This window comes from Epargyreus clarus, unplaced genomic scaffold (genome assembly GCF_041222505.1).
Source record: "Epargyreus clarus isolate Ecla_fem2 unplaced genomic scaffold, WU_Ecla_fem_2.2 ptg000008l, whole genome shotgun sequence".
Lineage (NCBI taxonomy): Eukaryota > Metazoa > Arthropoda > Insecta > Lepidoptera > Hesperiidae > Epargyreus > Epargyreus clarus.
In genome coordinates, this window is record NW_027332216.1 from 14,391,592 (window position 1) to 14,409,100 (window position 17,509).

General features: G+C 34.8%; 1 protein-coding gene across 2 annotated transcripts in view; it reads right to left on the reverse strand.

Annotated features, from left to right (window-relative positions):
* Positions 1-17,509, reverse strand: part of mwh (multiple wing hairs) — a 159,186-nt gene that overhangs the window by 118,447 nt on the left and 23,230 nt on the right. For both annotated transcript variants that reach the window (XM_073076176.1, XM_073076177.1), the window contains exons 2-3: positions 992-1,195; positions 345-497 (exon numbers count right to left, since the gene is read on the reverse strand). In XM_073076176.1, coding sequence (XP_072932277.1) covers positions 345-497; positions 992-1,140 — 302 coding nt within the window. In that variant the 5' untranslated portion in view covers positions 1,141-1,195. The remainder of the gene's footprint in view (positions 1-344; positions 498-991; positions 1,196-17,509) is intronic.

The following is a 17,509-nucleotide window of genomic DNA, read 5'->3' on the forward strand; positions in this document are numbered from 1 at the left end:
CCAGTCCTTACTTGTTTAGCGAGTTGGACGTAGGTAAAGAATGTATGTATACATTCTTCTTATTCTGAGATAGTTTGCCCGGCAGTGATATAGTAATGGACGGATGATGCTGATTTTAAAGACATAATAATATGCTGGTAACTACTACACGTAATTATAATGTGGAGTAGATTTGAAAGGCCCTTATCAAGGTTTTTCGTATGAACAATAATCTGTTGATGACGAATCATCTTTTCCATCAGAAAAAAAATGATTTTGCGTTGTTAACCTGTGAACGTCTTATACTTACATCCCCAAATGAAGAATATCTTTTTCTATTGTTTTATTGTATAAAACGTCCATACCTGACACAATCCTGGGCGCACTCCCGCAGGCGGCAGTAGCTGCAGCTGCAGGAGGAGTAGCAGGAACCAGGCTCGGAATCCCCCAGACTGACGGAGTCGAACCTGTGGCCCAAACCCTCGCCAGAACTTGGGACTGTATGGGAGCCGCGCCATCTGGAAATTGGAAACGGAAGAATCTTAAAAATGGGTAAGTTTCATTAATGGAATGGAATGGAAATAGAATGTTTCAATGTACGCTGATAAGTTGGTAGGTCAAAATATGAATTGATAAAACTACCTCAAATATGCTCTATAATGTGCTTATAACTTTAAATTACACAACATATTTCTTAATTGAAATTATGTAAATTTATGTAAAGGCTCTAAGCTTTTATTTTCAGGGAGTGCTAAGGCAATTACCTTGGATTCCAATGTAGTCGTTATCGTATAGTCTTACCTTTAATGTATTAGTAATCTGCCAACAGAAGAATTACTGCTCTATGGCAGTGACTACTCTACATCAGGTAAATTGCATGTTGACTCACAACTCCAAAAATAAAACTGCGAACGTGGCTTTACTTTAGGCAGAGAGTTGAGCACAACATATCTAAGGTTTTTACTTTAAAGGGAACTAGAAACTGTATTTGAAAAAAAGATAAAGAAAGTACCTCGCACTTTTAGAGTCCACATGCTCCACAACAACATTCCAAGTCCTATGTATCAGGTACAGAAGGAAGAGGACTCGCGAAGACTCGGCGTTTGGAGCTTCTCTTTTCGACCACTTCCGACTGTTGGCGGTACTGAGCCCGCTTCCCATGCTGACAGCTTATTTGGTCATTTCGTTCTCAGCACTCGAAGGGAGAAGACGTGCGCTGGAATTGAGAATTGTTAATGTTATTTATTGTAAAAAAGAAATGCGTAATTTTGGACACCATTATTTCTTGTTTTTAATGTGTTTCCTTTTTTTTTAAGATGGAAATAAATTATTGTAGCTAAAAAGGTTCAAATTTATGTGTATTTTAACAATTTAAATGCTGTTAACGCTTTATTTTTTGAGGATACGAGATTACATTATAGGCAAGTATTTAAGTGTAATATTTATATTTACAGAAGTAAAGAACATTCCTTTTATAAAAAAATAAAAAAACAAAAGACGGAATATAACAATGTTTACTAAATAATATGATTGCAAAAGTCGTTTATTTCAACAACTGCATTAAGACAGAAAGCTATGTAAAAGTAAATCCAAAGATAATAAGACAACAGCTAAATTATACTAAATCCTATGTCATTTAGGCTTTATAGTTACATACTTATAAATTTATATTACCTATTTTTTTCATTCCGTAATTATTATGAAGATTTTTTGTATACGAGAACAATAAAACATTATTGTTAATCATATTCATGAACACAAATAAATATCCTTGATATAGGTAATATAACAATAATTAAACCCACATCAATTAGTGCCATCTCATTTCATATCAATTAACTCGATTAATATTTACACTTCAAATATTCAAACATCATTTACAATTGCGATATTATTTGCCGATAATTATTTTAACTAACTTGTATTTCATGGTCTGAATGTCAGGCTTAAGCGGTTTACATAGTTTTATGGTAATTATAACGAAGCTATAGATTTTAATCTAATTTATTGTCTCTTTGTTAAAAATAATAGTTTAAAATACAGTTTACCTACTCTAGTCCTAAATAATATGGCTTTGGGGTAAAGATAACTCATTTTCATATGGCTTTTGGATATAGATAAGATTTTCACAAGCTTATCAATTAAATAAACCGTTTTTCTAGTTTATTGTGCCAACTAGTTTATCACTCGGTGTTTCGTCTCATTCCTCTGTATTAGCGATATTTGTAAACGATTTTCGAAAGGGACACAATTATAAATGATTGGTCGCAGGTACCTATTGTCAGTATTGACCACTTAAAATCAAATGAACTGCATGTTTATTTGTTGTTTCTATTGAGCAAAAAATGTTTCGGATTTATAAATAAATAAAATAAAAACGCTTTCTACACTCACAGCCCCACATTAGGATTCCCTGTGTCGTGGGTGCCATGGACACACACATAGACAAATACACAAACACCCAGACCCAGAACAGAAATCTAAATTCACCATTTAGATATCTGTCTGGCCGGGGATCGAACGGGACCCTTTGCGCGTCAGACCGGTATGGTGACCGCTCCGCCACGCGGGTCTTCAAACAAGATTCCTGCAGAATCTACAAATCAATTTGTCACGTCGCTCATTTTTTATGAGACCTACTGGACCGAATCTCATGAATTAATCCAGCAGCTAATCACAGAAATTAACGCACATACAAACCCATGCAAGCCAATATTCAGCTCATAATACGGGCATTAATAAATTTCAACTCGCACACTCGAATTAATCAAGCTAGGTAAGTAGTGTTGCCACAAGTTTAGTATATCGGGACAAGTCTCAAACGGGTTGTGGTGTCGGAGCGATAAGTGCGGTTTTAATTGATTGAACTTAAAGTAAGTGAAAAATAAATTGGTGCACACTTAGTTATAGTATCTTAAATGTATTCATGTTATATAGTTGGTATCGCCCAAATTGTATGCAACCTTTTTTTAAGACAGACGTGAGAATTAAAATATATATTATGCCGTGGCTATACTAGTCCATACCACTTCCATATCGCCCTGGATATGTGTAACTAACTCCATATAAAACAGAAGGTTTACCTGCGTTACCAATCCTGAGGGCTAAATCAGCCGTAAATGCACATTGCACACCCTTCCACCGAAATGCAAAAACTAATTCAAGCTCTAGAAATAGGGAGGTGGTGGTACCATCCCGGTAGAATCATATTGATTCTACCATTTTTCTATAATGGCTTGGTGGCGGATGGGTAGAAAAATCATGCCTATAAAAAGGTTGCCTATTGGCTGCCAACGTTGTATCGATATCCGATCAGGACGTCCTCAAATACATTCAAGAGCTAGTAACACTAATAAAGCCCCATCCACACTAGCAACACAATGCGGCGCGTAAATCTCGGCTCAACAATGAGCAATAAATTGTCAATTCAATGGATTAGACGCTATGGGAGGGAAATTACGCCTACAACAAAATGTTCGGCGATCGTAATGGTTGTTCGTGCATTGGCAATATCAACTGAGCTATACCTATCGCTTAACAGCGATTACATTATTTTGGCTTAGTGACTATTTTTTATGTAGTTCACTTAGTTATCTATAAGGAAATATGTTTCGATATATGCGAGTCATTGTTATTAATATTACTATATCTTTATGTAATATAAGTTGGTTAGTAAGTTATCTAAATTAAATATAAAAAAGTTAGAAAATACAACGTAGTAGGTAACAGTTGATTGGTAATAATTACATTGCAGGTTATGTATATAAAAAGTTAATTTTAAAATGTATGTAACCTTACCTATTCCGATGCATAATTAGTCTAACCTACACGTTCAAGCTCTAAAAGTTTCTAATAAATGTTTTACGAGGGTGTGTTTCTAGGGTGGTGTATTAGGGTTAATTTTTATTTGCAGATATAGAGCGTATCAGATGCGTGGCACGTAACAAGTATTCTCCTACACAATTTTTATAAACGTATTTAGGGCTCGTACACAAAACTGCGATGCGACGTCGCATCGTAAAAATCTGCGAACTTCCTCGACGCATCGCATAAACTTGCGAATTAATTCGTATCGCACGTTCCTGCGATGTTTCGTCACACTTGTTGACGCCATTTTTAGTTCGTTCTAAAACAGCGTGTGGGGAAGATGCACAGACCTGTATTCGTTGGGTGGGAAGACGTATACTTTAATGTATAAAAATGACAAAGTACGACGTTGACTTTTCATATTGATTGAGGAACGCCCTGTTCTTTGGGAAACTAAATATAAAATAAATGATATATGATAAATGGATGAACTCAAAATCTTCTTTGTTACTCTTTCCTGTATCTCCTAAGCAAAAACAAATGTACACACTTCTTTTTACGCTCCATGTCACGACCTAATTTTCAAAATACGTTCCGTACGGTTGACGGTTGTCGGAAGAATGGTCACCCTGGGAGACGCTATGCCGCACGATATCGCATCGCAGCAATTCGTGTCGCAATTTTCTGCGTTGCGAATTCGCGTCGCGTCGCATCGCAGTTTTGTGTACGAGCCCTTATACCGTAACATAGCCGCGCATACACGGACCGTGTCAAACTGTGTCGACAGTCTAAATAGTAGGTTATCACTTAGAGCTATGAAAAATAGATAGTAGTCGATTCGATTCGATGGTGAAAATCGGTAGTCTTTCGGAGAAGTACGGTAACTAACATTGTGACACGAGAATTTTATACATATATAAAATTATGTCTGTCATAGCCCGTGTTTGACACCTTTATGTGTATTTGTATAAATATAGCCTTAGTATACAGTGAAGAAATGATTATGCTTGACTGAAGCTGACATAGGTTAGAGGCACTAAGCGCTTTCTTCGGGAAAGTTAATAATAGATTTTTAGCTATAAAATATGAATTAAATTTAATCACAGTCAACGCATAAATCTAGAGAAGATGCAACTTTCTCAAGCATTTTAGTGTTTTGAGTGAATCATTTCGAATTAGCATTTAATGGGAGGTTACTGACTAATTTGGGTTTTTTGCTAATTCACCAAATTGATAGCTATGCTAATTTACGGAACGGAAGTGCGACTGATATAAAGAAACTAAAGACCTACATACAGGTATAGGTACTACTTATACAGGATACACTGTCGCCCATCTGTAATAAATTCCATGTAGAAAAGGTTCTACCTGAACCCGATCACAGATACGTTGTCACTTCTGAGTATTAAGATGGGTTGGTTTTGAAGTGGTAGAACCCTCGGTAGTTCGACTGTGGAGGCAACACGTGACATTTATTTTTTCTTAATAACAGCGGTGTTAAACGTTGTTGTGTTCTGGTTTGAAGGGTGTGGTAAAGAAGACGTACGTTTACGAGGTATTCCAGCTTAGTCCTCAGGGGTAGCGGCGCATCTGTGGCCGACCTCAGGTAGGAATATCTAATCCTATCTGGGGTTGATTACAGAGATTGGCGGCTGTAGCCACTTACCATCAGCTGGACTGCATGCTCGTCTGCTACTTCTAAATTATAAAAAAAAACTAAATTATGAATGACACCTCTAGTCTCCACCTAGTCTATGACACTAACGGTAAGTTAATTGATGGGTAATAACACTAAAATTTAGACGTAAAATTAAATGTTATTTCAAAATGGTTCAATTTCGTAGACATATATAATATATATAAATACGTTGTTTATGTTAACATAGTAAATAAGGTGATAGGAGTTAAGATAATAATTTGCTTGATGATTATATTAGTCTCTATTATTAATAGCTAAGAAGCTGTCAAAGTGAACGGTTGTTTTCTAACGCTCGTTATTAATAATCGATCTATCCAATTTTCACCTACCGATATCGATTTACAAATGGAAATATGGAATACAATTCCAATTCCAATTTCGATCTTCGATAAGAAGAACATGAGATAGGGATGGATGTCAGTTATTCTTTACCTTAACTAAAATAACTAAACTACCCAGTTAAGTAAAATCTACAGAATATACCTAATTGGGTAATTACCCAGTTAATTTATAAAAATAAAGTTTCACCCTTTTTTGTTGTTGTTTTTTCGCAGTTTCTTTTTTATTATAGGAATATTTGAAGATGGCTTCAATATTTAAATAATAACTAAATTTCATATTGAATGATTAAAAAATATAATCTTGACACTTCTTTAATAATTTATTAGAGTGTAACTGTCTTGTATGACAGTCTCAAAGTAAAAAGGATAGATAAAGCATCTCGAATTAAATGTTGATATTCTTTTATCAAATTCTGTTGATTGCCTTCAGTACTACGCAAAATTTCGGATCCGTCGTTATTTTGTATTATATTAGACCAGAGATTAGATATTTTAAAGTAACACTAAAATTGGATATTTTAAAGTGCAAATGTAATCACATTTCCGATACTGTAATATTTTTCAAGTGATATCTATTTTCACTTAATCGCGCACAAGTGCCAAGTTCATTCAATGCCAATACATTCACGACACTTACTCTATCTTTTTATAGTCTGAGACTTAAAAATTGGGTGTAAATTTATAAGCGTGAAAAATTAAGTTGGTCGTGGTCAGTATCGCCTTGGACGTACCATACCGTTCGTAACGTTACTTTGAATGCATTTACATAGAATAATCGTTTATCGGAAAATCAAGAGTTACATGTCTACCATCGAACGGTTCGATGATTGTGGACGCACACACGCGTGGCTTCACACATGCGTAGTGTCTGTGTCTGTATATCTATCTATGATTTTTATATAGGAGTGGCAGACGAGCATGCAGTTCACGTGATGGTAGGCTACAACAGCCATGGACATTTGTGATGAATACGATAAGATTAGATTTCTACTTGAGGTCGGCCACAGATGCATTGCTAGGAGTAAGCTGGAACGCCTCGGAAAAGTATGCCTTCCTTACACCCTTCAAATCAGAACACAGTAGCGCATAACGCCGCTGTTATTAGGCAGAAATATGTGAATGTAATCAAAGGTGTCATAAAATATCATTATCTATATTTTATGTAATTTATGTTATATATCTACATACAATGAACATCTCCCATTGTTTTTTATACCATTAAACGTTCACTACATTTCTAAGATAATTTTATTCGTGAAAAAGACAAAGGTAATCAGTCATACATCCGCTTTTGTTATGACGTTTCCTCTTACCTAAACATTTTTAAAAATTATCACTGGGAAGTTGCCTACGTATTAATTTTATTATTATTACGTTAACTTATTTGCTATATTTTTATTTCTGCATTATATTACATTCGATTAAAATTAATTCAGTAAATCATTTATTTTTATTTAAATGAACATTATTTTGCGTCATATAATAGTGTAATCATTATATTTAAAATAATTAACCCTATACTTGGCAGAGAATTTTATCCTAAAAAAAATATACTTTTGCTACTTCCCTGCGTTAATTGGGTTACAAGGATTTTAGGAAAAATAAAATAAAAAATCTCTGAATTTCAGTTTTCAGAATATAGTATGTGTCTTTAAGTGCACACTGCCAGGTTCACAAGAAAAAAATATGTGTCTTTAAATGCACACCGCCAAGTACTCACTAAACTAAGAAATAATTAAAAAATATAAAAAATATCATACATTTTGAAAATACTAAAGATAAAAGTCCCGGAAGTTATGACATGTCAACAAGGTTTGAGATATTTTAGTTGAGTTGAGAGATTCGAAGACCTCCTCCCAAAAAAAGGCTGTTCCCACATAAAGCGACTCAAAACTTTTTGAGTGGCAATAATTTTTGTTTACCGCTGTTCCCATGACGAAACAGCAACCAGGAATTGCAAACGAAGATGTCCAAGATCTGTGAAGACAATACTAACGATGGCCTATCATATTTGTACGCTATAAAGCGACTTGTCTGTTTAGACCTTCATCTATGTTTCCTTTCGAATGTTGTATTAAATTTAAGCATGTGATTGGACTTTATTACACTTGTTTGAAGGATGTGGTAAGAAGATATACTTTTCCGAGGCATTTCAGCTTAGTGTTCAGGGCTAGTGGCGCATCTATGCCCGACCTCAAGTGGGAATTTGGTCTTATCTGGGATTGATATTGCAGATTTTCTGGAATCGTCATTATTGGAGATGTTTACATTTTTGACAGAAGACGCTATTGATTGGACAGGACTTGAGTTCAGGGACGTCTTGATGAGCCCTAGACATCTGGAATTTATCTTTCTAAGATTTGCTGGATTCTACATCAGATTTAATTACGCAATTAAGATACCAAAGCTAGAATTTTTCGTCCTCCAGTCATCCGAAAACAATATTGCAAGCTAAGGACTGGGAATTTAGTGGAAACGGGGAAATATTAATTTCAGTCATGAATTATAAAAAAAAAACTCTGTTTGAACTTTGTTCACGCTACCCCTACCTTGTGTGCAGAACCTTAGTATATAGTAGCAAAGTTGGCAGTGTGCATTTAAAGACACAATATTGACAAACAGTAATATTGTATGTCGTTGGCAGTGTGCATTGTAATGCACACATAACAAAAGTCATGAATTACTATATATTCAAAACATTATATCCCAAAAAAATATCACTAAAACATTGAATAAAGCTTGCAGAAAGTAAGATTATATAAATTTCGTACATATAACTTAATTTCATTCAGATAACATAAGATACTTAGAGAGCGTTGTGCAGGCGCTGACCGACGGCTCGCTATTTTGTTTACCACTGACAATGTGTGAACGAGACAGATATAGATTTCATTTTCTGACATAAAGAAACGTTTGCTAAGTCGCTTTGAGTTATTAGTAATAAGATTCTATGTTGCATTTTCGAAAAAAAAAATATCTGATTTGAATGTGCATTTAAGTGCACAATGTCAAGTATAGGGTTAAATAGCCTGCGAAAATAAAGAAAAAAGTAAACGCGCAAATCTCATCAGATTAAATATCAGATTAGTAAAAAATAAAAAGCGGAATACGAAATTATATTACGAATAACAAAAGAAAAACGCGGGAACCAACTTTCACTAAAAAAATAAAACAGAATAAAACGAAAACAAGCATAGACAATAGAAAATGGCCGACGAATCTTTTTTTAATGAATTCTTTCTTCACTGCGTCGACACGATTTATCACGGATCATGTTTTGCTTCCAAACTTTGTAACATAACGTGACTAATGTTGAAAAATAATGTAGTTATCATTTTGTCGTAATAATGTTTGTCAACGTTTGTGTGGAGAGTTATAAAAATAATTTGACGCGTTTTATGCTTATATCATAGTTTTTTATGTTAAATTATATAGATAACATAATGTTCGTGTTTCTAAATAAATTATGCAATTATGTATACTTCAGTTCTATGTATTTCTGTAGATAATGTTTTCATATTTTTAAATTACGATATTTTAAATTCTATAAATAGAATGATGGTTAATACAAGCGACCACTTTATCTACATTAAGTAAAATTTAAAACATCTCATTTAAATACTAAAAAAAATGGAACTCGTCGTGGAATAGGTTTTTTTTTTAAGATTACGTAGTGTGTGGACCTTGTGTGAATGTCTATTCATATTGCATTAGGTACATTGAATGCAATGATAAAATTTAGGCAAAACTTTATAAGTCATATTATGACTTAAAAATAAGTTACGGTATTTTTTTACGTATTTCGCAGTACTGAACTAAATGTCCTGCATATATTCTAACATTTCTAAACAGCAAGGAATAAATGATATAACCCTTAGTATATGTAAATTTATGTGGAAGAGTAATCTGTAATCTTCACCTATATTCTCTACAAATTTGTATAATTAAGATGAGAATCCACTTCCCAGAGCTATAATCAATTAGGTGAATAGATTATTATGTCATGGAGGCCGTGATTAAATAGAATTAGCCATTACTTGGAGAAACTGTCCCAGAGTGAAGAGAAAAGTCATAAATTTCCATTAATACGCCAGTGGACAAATTACACGTGCGGCCACAGAGTAATTAAGAACACAGAGCAATGTAGAGAAAACTTTTTGTTATTAAATTTTCCTGATAAGACGGTAACCTTAATAGATAAAAAAAAATAATGAAAAAACCAAGTGCAACTTTTACTATAAAAAGATAATACCACTGATTAATATGACATATGTTTGCAACTGTAATTTATTTTCTAGCAGTATTAAAAATATATAACGGAATACGTAAATAGAAAACGGAGATTTGTTTTATATCACAACACTATAAAACAACTCTCCACTTTTTATTGACGTTTTTTGGCGTTACATTTTTGTGACGATTTTATCTACAAACTCAGTACTCCGTATACCTACAATAATTTGGAAAACATTAAACTTTTTATATGGCACAAAAGATATCGATTAGATTTCGCGTATACTATTACTCGTATAAGTTACTAGCTGACCCGGTAAACTTTGTAACGCCTTAAAATCTATTTATCAAATATATTTCATATAAAATATAGCCTATGTTACTCGTGGATAATGTAGCTTTCGAATGGTGAAAGAATTTTTAAAATCGGTCCAGTAGTTTTTGAGCCTATTCATTACAATCAAACAAACAAACGAAGTTTTCCCCTTTATAATATTAGTATAGATATTTAATTGTACAATACGCATTTTTTAATATATACATATAATGTTACTCGTTTAATTTATACTAGTACAAAGTTTAATTAACTAGTTTGTCTGTAAGATAAATGATCTGGGGGGCTAGCCATGTTACAAACTTTGCATTCTATTCGTTTTCTATTCTATTCGTTAGCAAGTTTCATTCTACATATACGATAAGTCTATGGTTAGCGATCACATTTAATATCAATGAGCCGTCAAATACAATATCGTCTGGTTTCTACACCAGCCAAAATACCTACATGGTAATGATTAATTATTTAATAGTAATATTAAAATATAACAACATAATATACATAAAAAATTACCATATTTTATAGTACATGTATTTTGTTAATTAAAACTATTTGCAAAAACTAAACTTAATAATGTCTATGAACGGTAACTATGGTGATTGGTGATTGTTTACAAAGAGCATACAAATTATTGTTTATAGCGATATTACTAATGACAGTAACAGCGATTGCATGTAATTTGTGATGTGACCAAAAGAAAATATCTGGACGTCAAACTTCGTAAAATTTACTGGCTCATGGCACGAATGTCTCTCAGCAACAAACTTGACTACTACAAAGTCATACTAAAACCGATATGGTCATATGGATCTAAGCTTTGGAGAACCGCATCCAACTCAAACTTGGACATCACACAACGCTTCCAATCGAAAATGCTTCGCATAATAGCTGATGCCGCAGAGACAACAGGGAAAGAGGAAGTGACAAATAAACTAAAATCATATACTCGTCATATAAGGACACCCCAATGGGCTTGCTAGTGAGCTTATGAAATCCACCCGCACTTTTAAGCTCATCAAAAGGAGAGCTACTCAGGATCTTCTCCCATCGTAGGAGCGGCTTCCGAGGAGGCAATAATTATAAATGGGTATGTCACTGGGTGTATACCATACATGCCATCTCAACAAATAAACCTCATAACCACCAGCGTTATGCCTAGACAGGGAGATTGCAGGGATATGCCTAAACAGGAGATAATAATGAAAAAAAGGATACGGATATTAATATTATATTTTTCTTTTAAGATTTAAATAAATTGTTTAGTTACAAGTAAAGTTATTATGAGAAGGATTAAATATGATTCAATAAAACAGTTAAACTGAGACAATATTTTTATTTAAGCACTGGAATAACTCTAAGTTCTATCCTATCTACTTATCTATTGTATTATATGTTCATATTAATTTAAAATAGAAAAACGGCTGTGCAATTCATTTCTATAATATTTTAGGATACACTAGTTATAGAGAGCCATATTCAAATTTCAACAAATTTAAAGCAGGTATACATTTTCAAATGATCAAAAGTAATTAAAGTCTATAATGCAGTAGTAGCGCGTAGTGAAGTGACAAACAGCTGATACAGAATTCGCCATTTTATTAGCGTTTACGTTTTCTACAGGGTCGGCGCGATCGCTCACTATGACATTTATCTTAGAATACGCTTCGCTAACAAATTTGACAAAAAAATCAAAAGGTTGTCAAAAGGTTGTCAAAGGTTGTCATTTGTATGGAAAAAAGCAATGACATGGGCATTGTAGAATCGCTAGCGTTCTATTCTATCGTGTAACTTGGCTACGACTTTTCTACTTCGCTATTTTGATCACGTGATCATTGATAATTTCATACATTTTAGCGTTTCTATAGCGTTTCTACAGCGCAAGCGACTGTAGAATGTCAACTTGGCTAGCCCCCCTGTGCGCATTAGACGCTTGTTCGCATTTCGCACATGCAATAGAGCCTACTTGTCCACTCTACCTTGGTAATGCTCGCCATTGTATTTCTATTTGGGATTCGTACTCTAGTAATGCTAGTAGGTACTAGTATTAGGTGATATTACAGTACAATTTTAAATGATAGTGGTAGCCTGAGGCAGTAGACATACTTTTCCGAGGTCTAGCTTAGTCCTCAGAGCGGCGCATTTGTGGCCGACCTCAGGTAGGAAACTAATCTGCAGTTGATTACAGATGTCCATGGTCGGCACTGGCCACTTAACATCAGGTGGACTGCACTGCTATATTATAAAATAATAGTAGAACTCTTTGTGATTTGACTCAAGAGATTCCATCATCATACCTGCTCATTGTTATCGAAGCAGAAATAGGTGCGGCGGTGGCACCGCCGAAGTCAAACCACAAAGGGTTCTATCACCTTCGAAATCATCAATCAAAGATCAATCAATCAAATTCGAATCAATTCTTCCAATCCATTTTAGTTAGACTCGTAGGTTCATTTTATCTATGATGTCTCGACAGATGAACCTATCTTCAGAATATCGTCACAAAAACAAAATTAACATCATAACAATAAGTGTAAAACTCACGTGTAAACAGATAAAAAAGTTGTAAATTAATTTCCACGCGTCGCAAAGAAAACCCGGCACAATTAGCTAATTAGGGCGTGTACACAATGACGTGGAATCACGAGCCCTCCAAGCTAATATCAAATTTTAAAAAAATGATATGATTTTTCATAATTATTTTTGATTTCACTGATTTGCCACATTCGCAAGTTTCGTTTATGGACAAAAAAAAACGGCAGTAAGCATCATTTTTTTTTTTTTTTTTTTTCCTTGTATAAAGTACCGAATGAATAATAAGGTACTTTATATTTATTACAATCTAGCCTACTATAAGACTAATGAGTAATTTTACGCTAACTTAAACTGCTAAATAATCATATAATGAAGGCGGCGTCCTCTGACACTGCACTTCTTTGTCTTATCACATAAAGGAGTAGACACATTGTTCTTGTGTTCTATAATGTTCACTTATCACTTCTTCACTAACACTACACTGTGTCATGTCACTAACTCAAACGGTTTAGTCCTTTTGAGTCTTCTCACTAAGTCCGTCGTATCGAGGAGCTGGATCGCCTCGATATTGACGTGATGGTGAAGTCTTTTTTGATGGCCTTCAGCATAAGTGCTAATCACTTTTTTAACAAGGTCTACTTGAAGGTCCCGATGTAGATCTTCGTTTCTTACATACCAAGGTGCATTTGCAATACCCCTAAGTACTTTATTTTGGAACGTTTGTATGATATTTAAATTACTTTTTTTGGTACAGCCCCAGAGTTGAATACCATATGTCCATACAGGCATTAGGACTTGTTTATATAGCAATATTTTATTGTATATAGACAGCGAGGAATGTTTCCCAAGCAGCCAATGCATAGCTCTGTATTTGAGCTCCAGCTCGTCACGTTTTTTCTTGACGTGAGCTCTCCAGCGCAGCTTCGCATCAAGGGTCATGCCAAGATATTTGGCTGTGTTTGCGTATGGAATGGGTGTGTTGTTAATATATATAGGTTGATAATTAGGATGCCTATTTGTAAAATCAATGTGCACTGATTTGGTTTCATTGAGTTTCATTCGCCACTTCTTCGTCCAATTGATTACTTTGTTGATAGCTACTTGGCAATTCTCCGCTGCTTCAGCGTGATCATTCCCTACAGCTATAATTGCAGTATCATCAGCAAAAGTTGCGAAGATGTTATTTTCTGTTTCTGGAATGTCACAGGTGTATAAGAGGTACAGGACCGGCCCCAATACACTGCCTTGTGGTACGCCAGCATTTATTTGCTTGAGATCTGAGTATGCTTCTCCTTGTCTCACTCGGAAAGCTCTGTTTGAAATATAAGATATTAATATTTCTGAGAATTGCTTTGGTAGCATTGCTCTTAGCTTCAATATCAAGCCTTCATGCCAAACTTTATCGAAGGCTTGCGCTACATCTAAAAATACTGCAGAGCAGATTTTCTTCTCTTCTAATGATTTTTCTATTGTACTAGAGATCCTATGAATCTGATCTATCGTGGAGTGTTTTTCTCTGAAACCAAACTGGTGATCTGGTATAAAGTTTTTATGTTCTAATATGGGTTTGAGTCGCTTTAACAAGAGCTTCTCAAAGACCTTAGACATTATAGGCAATAGGGAGATAGGCCTGTATGATGCAGCTTCATGTGGCGGTTTACCCGGTTTTGGTATCATTATTACTTCAGCTACCTTCCATAAGTCTGGAACATATTGAATTCTGAATGAAGCATTTATTAGGGAAGTTAACTTGATTACAGCTTTTCTAGGAAGGTTCTTCATAACCTCACCTGTAATCAGGTCGAATCCAGGAGCTTTTTTAGGATTAATGTTGCGTTGTATCTCTGTTGACACTTCTTTTGGGGTCACAAATTTAATATCTAGCTCTGTCTGCTCTATACAGTGACTACTATAATCACTATATTCTCCTTCATTTGGTTGGAAGATTTTTTCTAGATGAAGGGCAAAATGAGAAGCTTTTTGCATATCATCAATTATCCATTTTCCATACTTATCTTTAATTGGGGGAATTTGCTTGATAGGTCGTTTCAAACCTTTGGTTGCTTTCCACAGTGAGTAGTCTGTGCTGCGATCATTGTTTAAGCTTGATAAATAGGTTTTTAGGGTATCGTTATTAAATTGATTAATTTTTCTCCTAAGTGTTTTTGTGAGATTGTTCAGATGTTTTTTGTCTTCGGGAGACCTCGTTTGGTGCCACCTTCTCCTTTGTCGCCGTTTTTCCTTTATAGGGACAAGTATTTCCCTTGTATACGTTGGACGTGTGACTCTCACTCTAGCTTGTGGTGTATTTTTCCAGGCTGAATGTTGGATAATTTTAACAAATCCACCCACTTCTTCGTCTATTTGTTCGGGAGTTTTAAGTGGAACGTGCAAGTTTATATTACGTGTGAGATCCACCTTAAAACTTTCCCAATCTGTATGCTTATTCACTAGGCCGAGCTGGCTATTTCGATGTACAAAGCTTTGATGCAGTGTTAGTATGATTGGCGAATGGTCCGAGCTCATATCGTATGAACCCTCAACGCTCATGAGACTTCCTGATATTTTTTTATATATAAAGAAATCTATCAGGTCAGGAACTTTATTAGGATCAGTTGGCCAGTATGTAGGTTGTCCTGTTGATATAACTTCACATTTCAAGTGTTTCAAGGCATTGAATAATTCTTTGCCTTTAGGAGTTGTTAACCTCGAACCCCAATAGACATTCTTGGCATTAAAATCACCACCCAAGATGAATTTTTCGTTAAATTTATTTAAAAATTGTATGTACTTCTCTTTTTTTATTGAATATCTAGGTGGGCAATAAATTGCTGCAATAGTTATATGGTAGTCCTTAGTTTCGACACCAATAGCCACTGATTGGATATCATGTTCTTCGTGTTTAAATTGTTCATAATGAAACAGATTATCTTTGATAATAACAGCACTTCCACCTCTAGCACAATTGTCTGGATGGATTGCGTGATATATTGCATATCCTTTGAATTTTATGTGTGACTGTGAGGTGAAATGTGTTTCCGAAATTAAGCAGATATCTATATTTTTTGTGTCTAGGACTACTTGAAGTTCGCTCTGATGTTGCTGTAGTCCGTTGGCGTTCCATGTCATTATCTTTAGTATGCGACCCATTATAATTTATTACTATGTTTAATAATATTTTTCTCTAGTTTATTAAGCCGTTCGTTAAATGTAGTCATAAACTTTAGAATTTGACCTAATTTATCATCAGTTTCTTTACTCTTATTTGAGGTTGATTGTTGTTGTACCTTCTTGTTAGCTGCTGCTGCTTGAGCATAAGATTTATTATTGTTTTTTTGGTTTATTTCAAAAGTGTTTTTTTTCTCAGTAGCTTCTGGATTTCTTTGTTCTGAAATTGTTTGACGGTTTTCAGGGTTTGTTAGTTTCTTTTGGCTTTTATTTTTCATCTTTTGCATCTCTTTTGCTACGATACAACCTCTATAACTCGCGGGATGAGCTTCACCACAGTGGATACATTTAGCTTTAGCGTCTGACGGTTTTTGACAGTCCGTGGTAAGATGTTTGCCAGTGCATTTGACACATCTTGGTTCTCTTGCGCAGTATTTATGTGTATGACCATAGTTTTGGCACCTCTTACATTGAGGAATTAACTTTGGAGTTTTCAGTGGTTCTATTTCTACTTTGCAACCTAAAATGGATTTTATATTGTACACATTACTTATATTTTCTTCATGTTTAAAGGTAAGCATAAACATATTAAGTGGTTCTTTGTTCTTCCATCTTAACTTGTTTGTAGCTTCCACAATCTTGTATCCTTTTTCTAATAAGTCTTCCACTATTCTTGTAGGTTCGCATGTATGGTGTAATTTTTTAGCAATGACTCGTATTGGCCTCTCGCGTTTGTTTTCAAACGAGTGCCAGAGTATTTTGTTCTCTGATAGATTTTTTGTCAGTGTCCTGTAGCTGTCTTCATTGCTTGTATTAATCTTTACTGTTTCCTTACTCAACATTTTAACGTTGAATGTGTTACCAACATGTTGAGTCAGGAAATCGTAGAATGTCTGGTAGTTTTTTATGCCATCCACTATAATGGGTGGTGGTGGGGGTAGTTTTTTAGGTTTTTCTCTTTCGGGCTCCTTTTTCTCACCGGAGTCTTGTTCTATTGAAGTGGGTGATGTCGCTAATTTCCTCTTTTTTCTGCTTTTTTGTCTAATCCACTCCGTTTCTTTCGCAAGATCTTCCTCATCAGTAGTGTATGTTACCGAACGAGTAGGCTGCTCATTGGGAGTATTCTCATTCCTCGTGGTATTTTTTTCTGCTTTTAGCTCTGCGATTTCTTGCTGTAATTGGGCTATTTGACACTTAAAGTCGTTAATTATACCTTCAAGATTTTCTCTCTCAGCTTTTTCTTTCATATATGCTTCATAGAGCATATGTTCCGTTTCTGTTTTTAATTTTATAGGGGATTGCTTAGCCATACTTACGACAAGTGTAGCTGCACCTTAATATTATAAATAAAATAATCGGTTATAACACCTTGCACTTTAACTGGGTCATCGCACGAACGCGGCGCGGCCGGCGGCG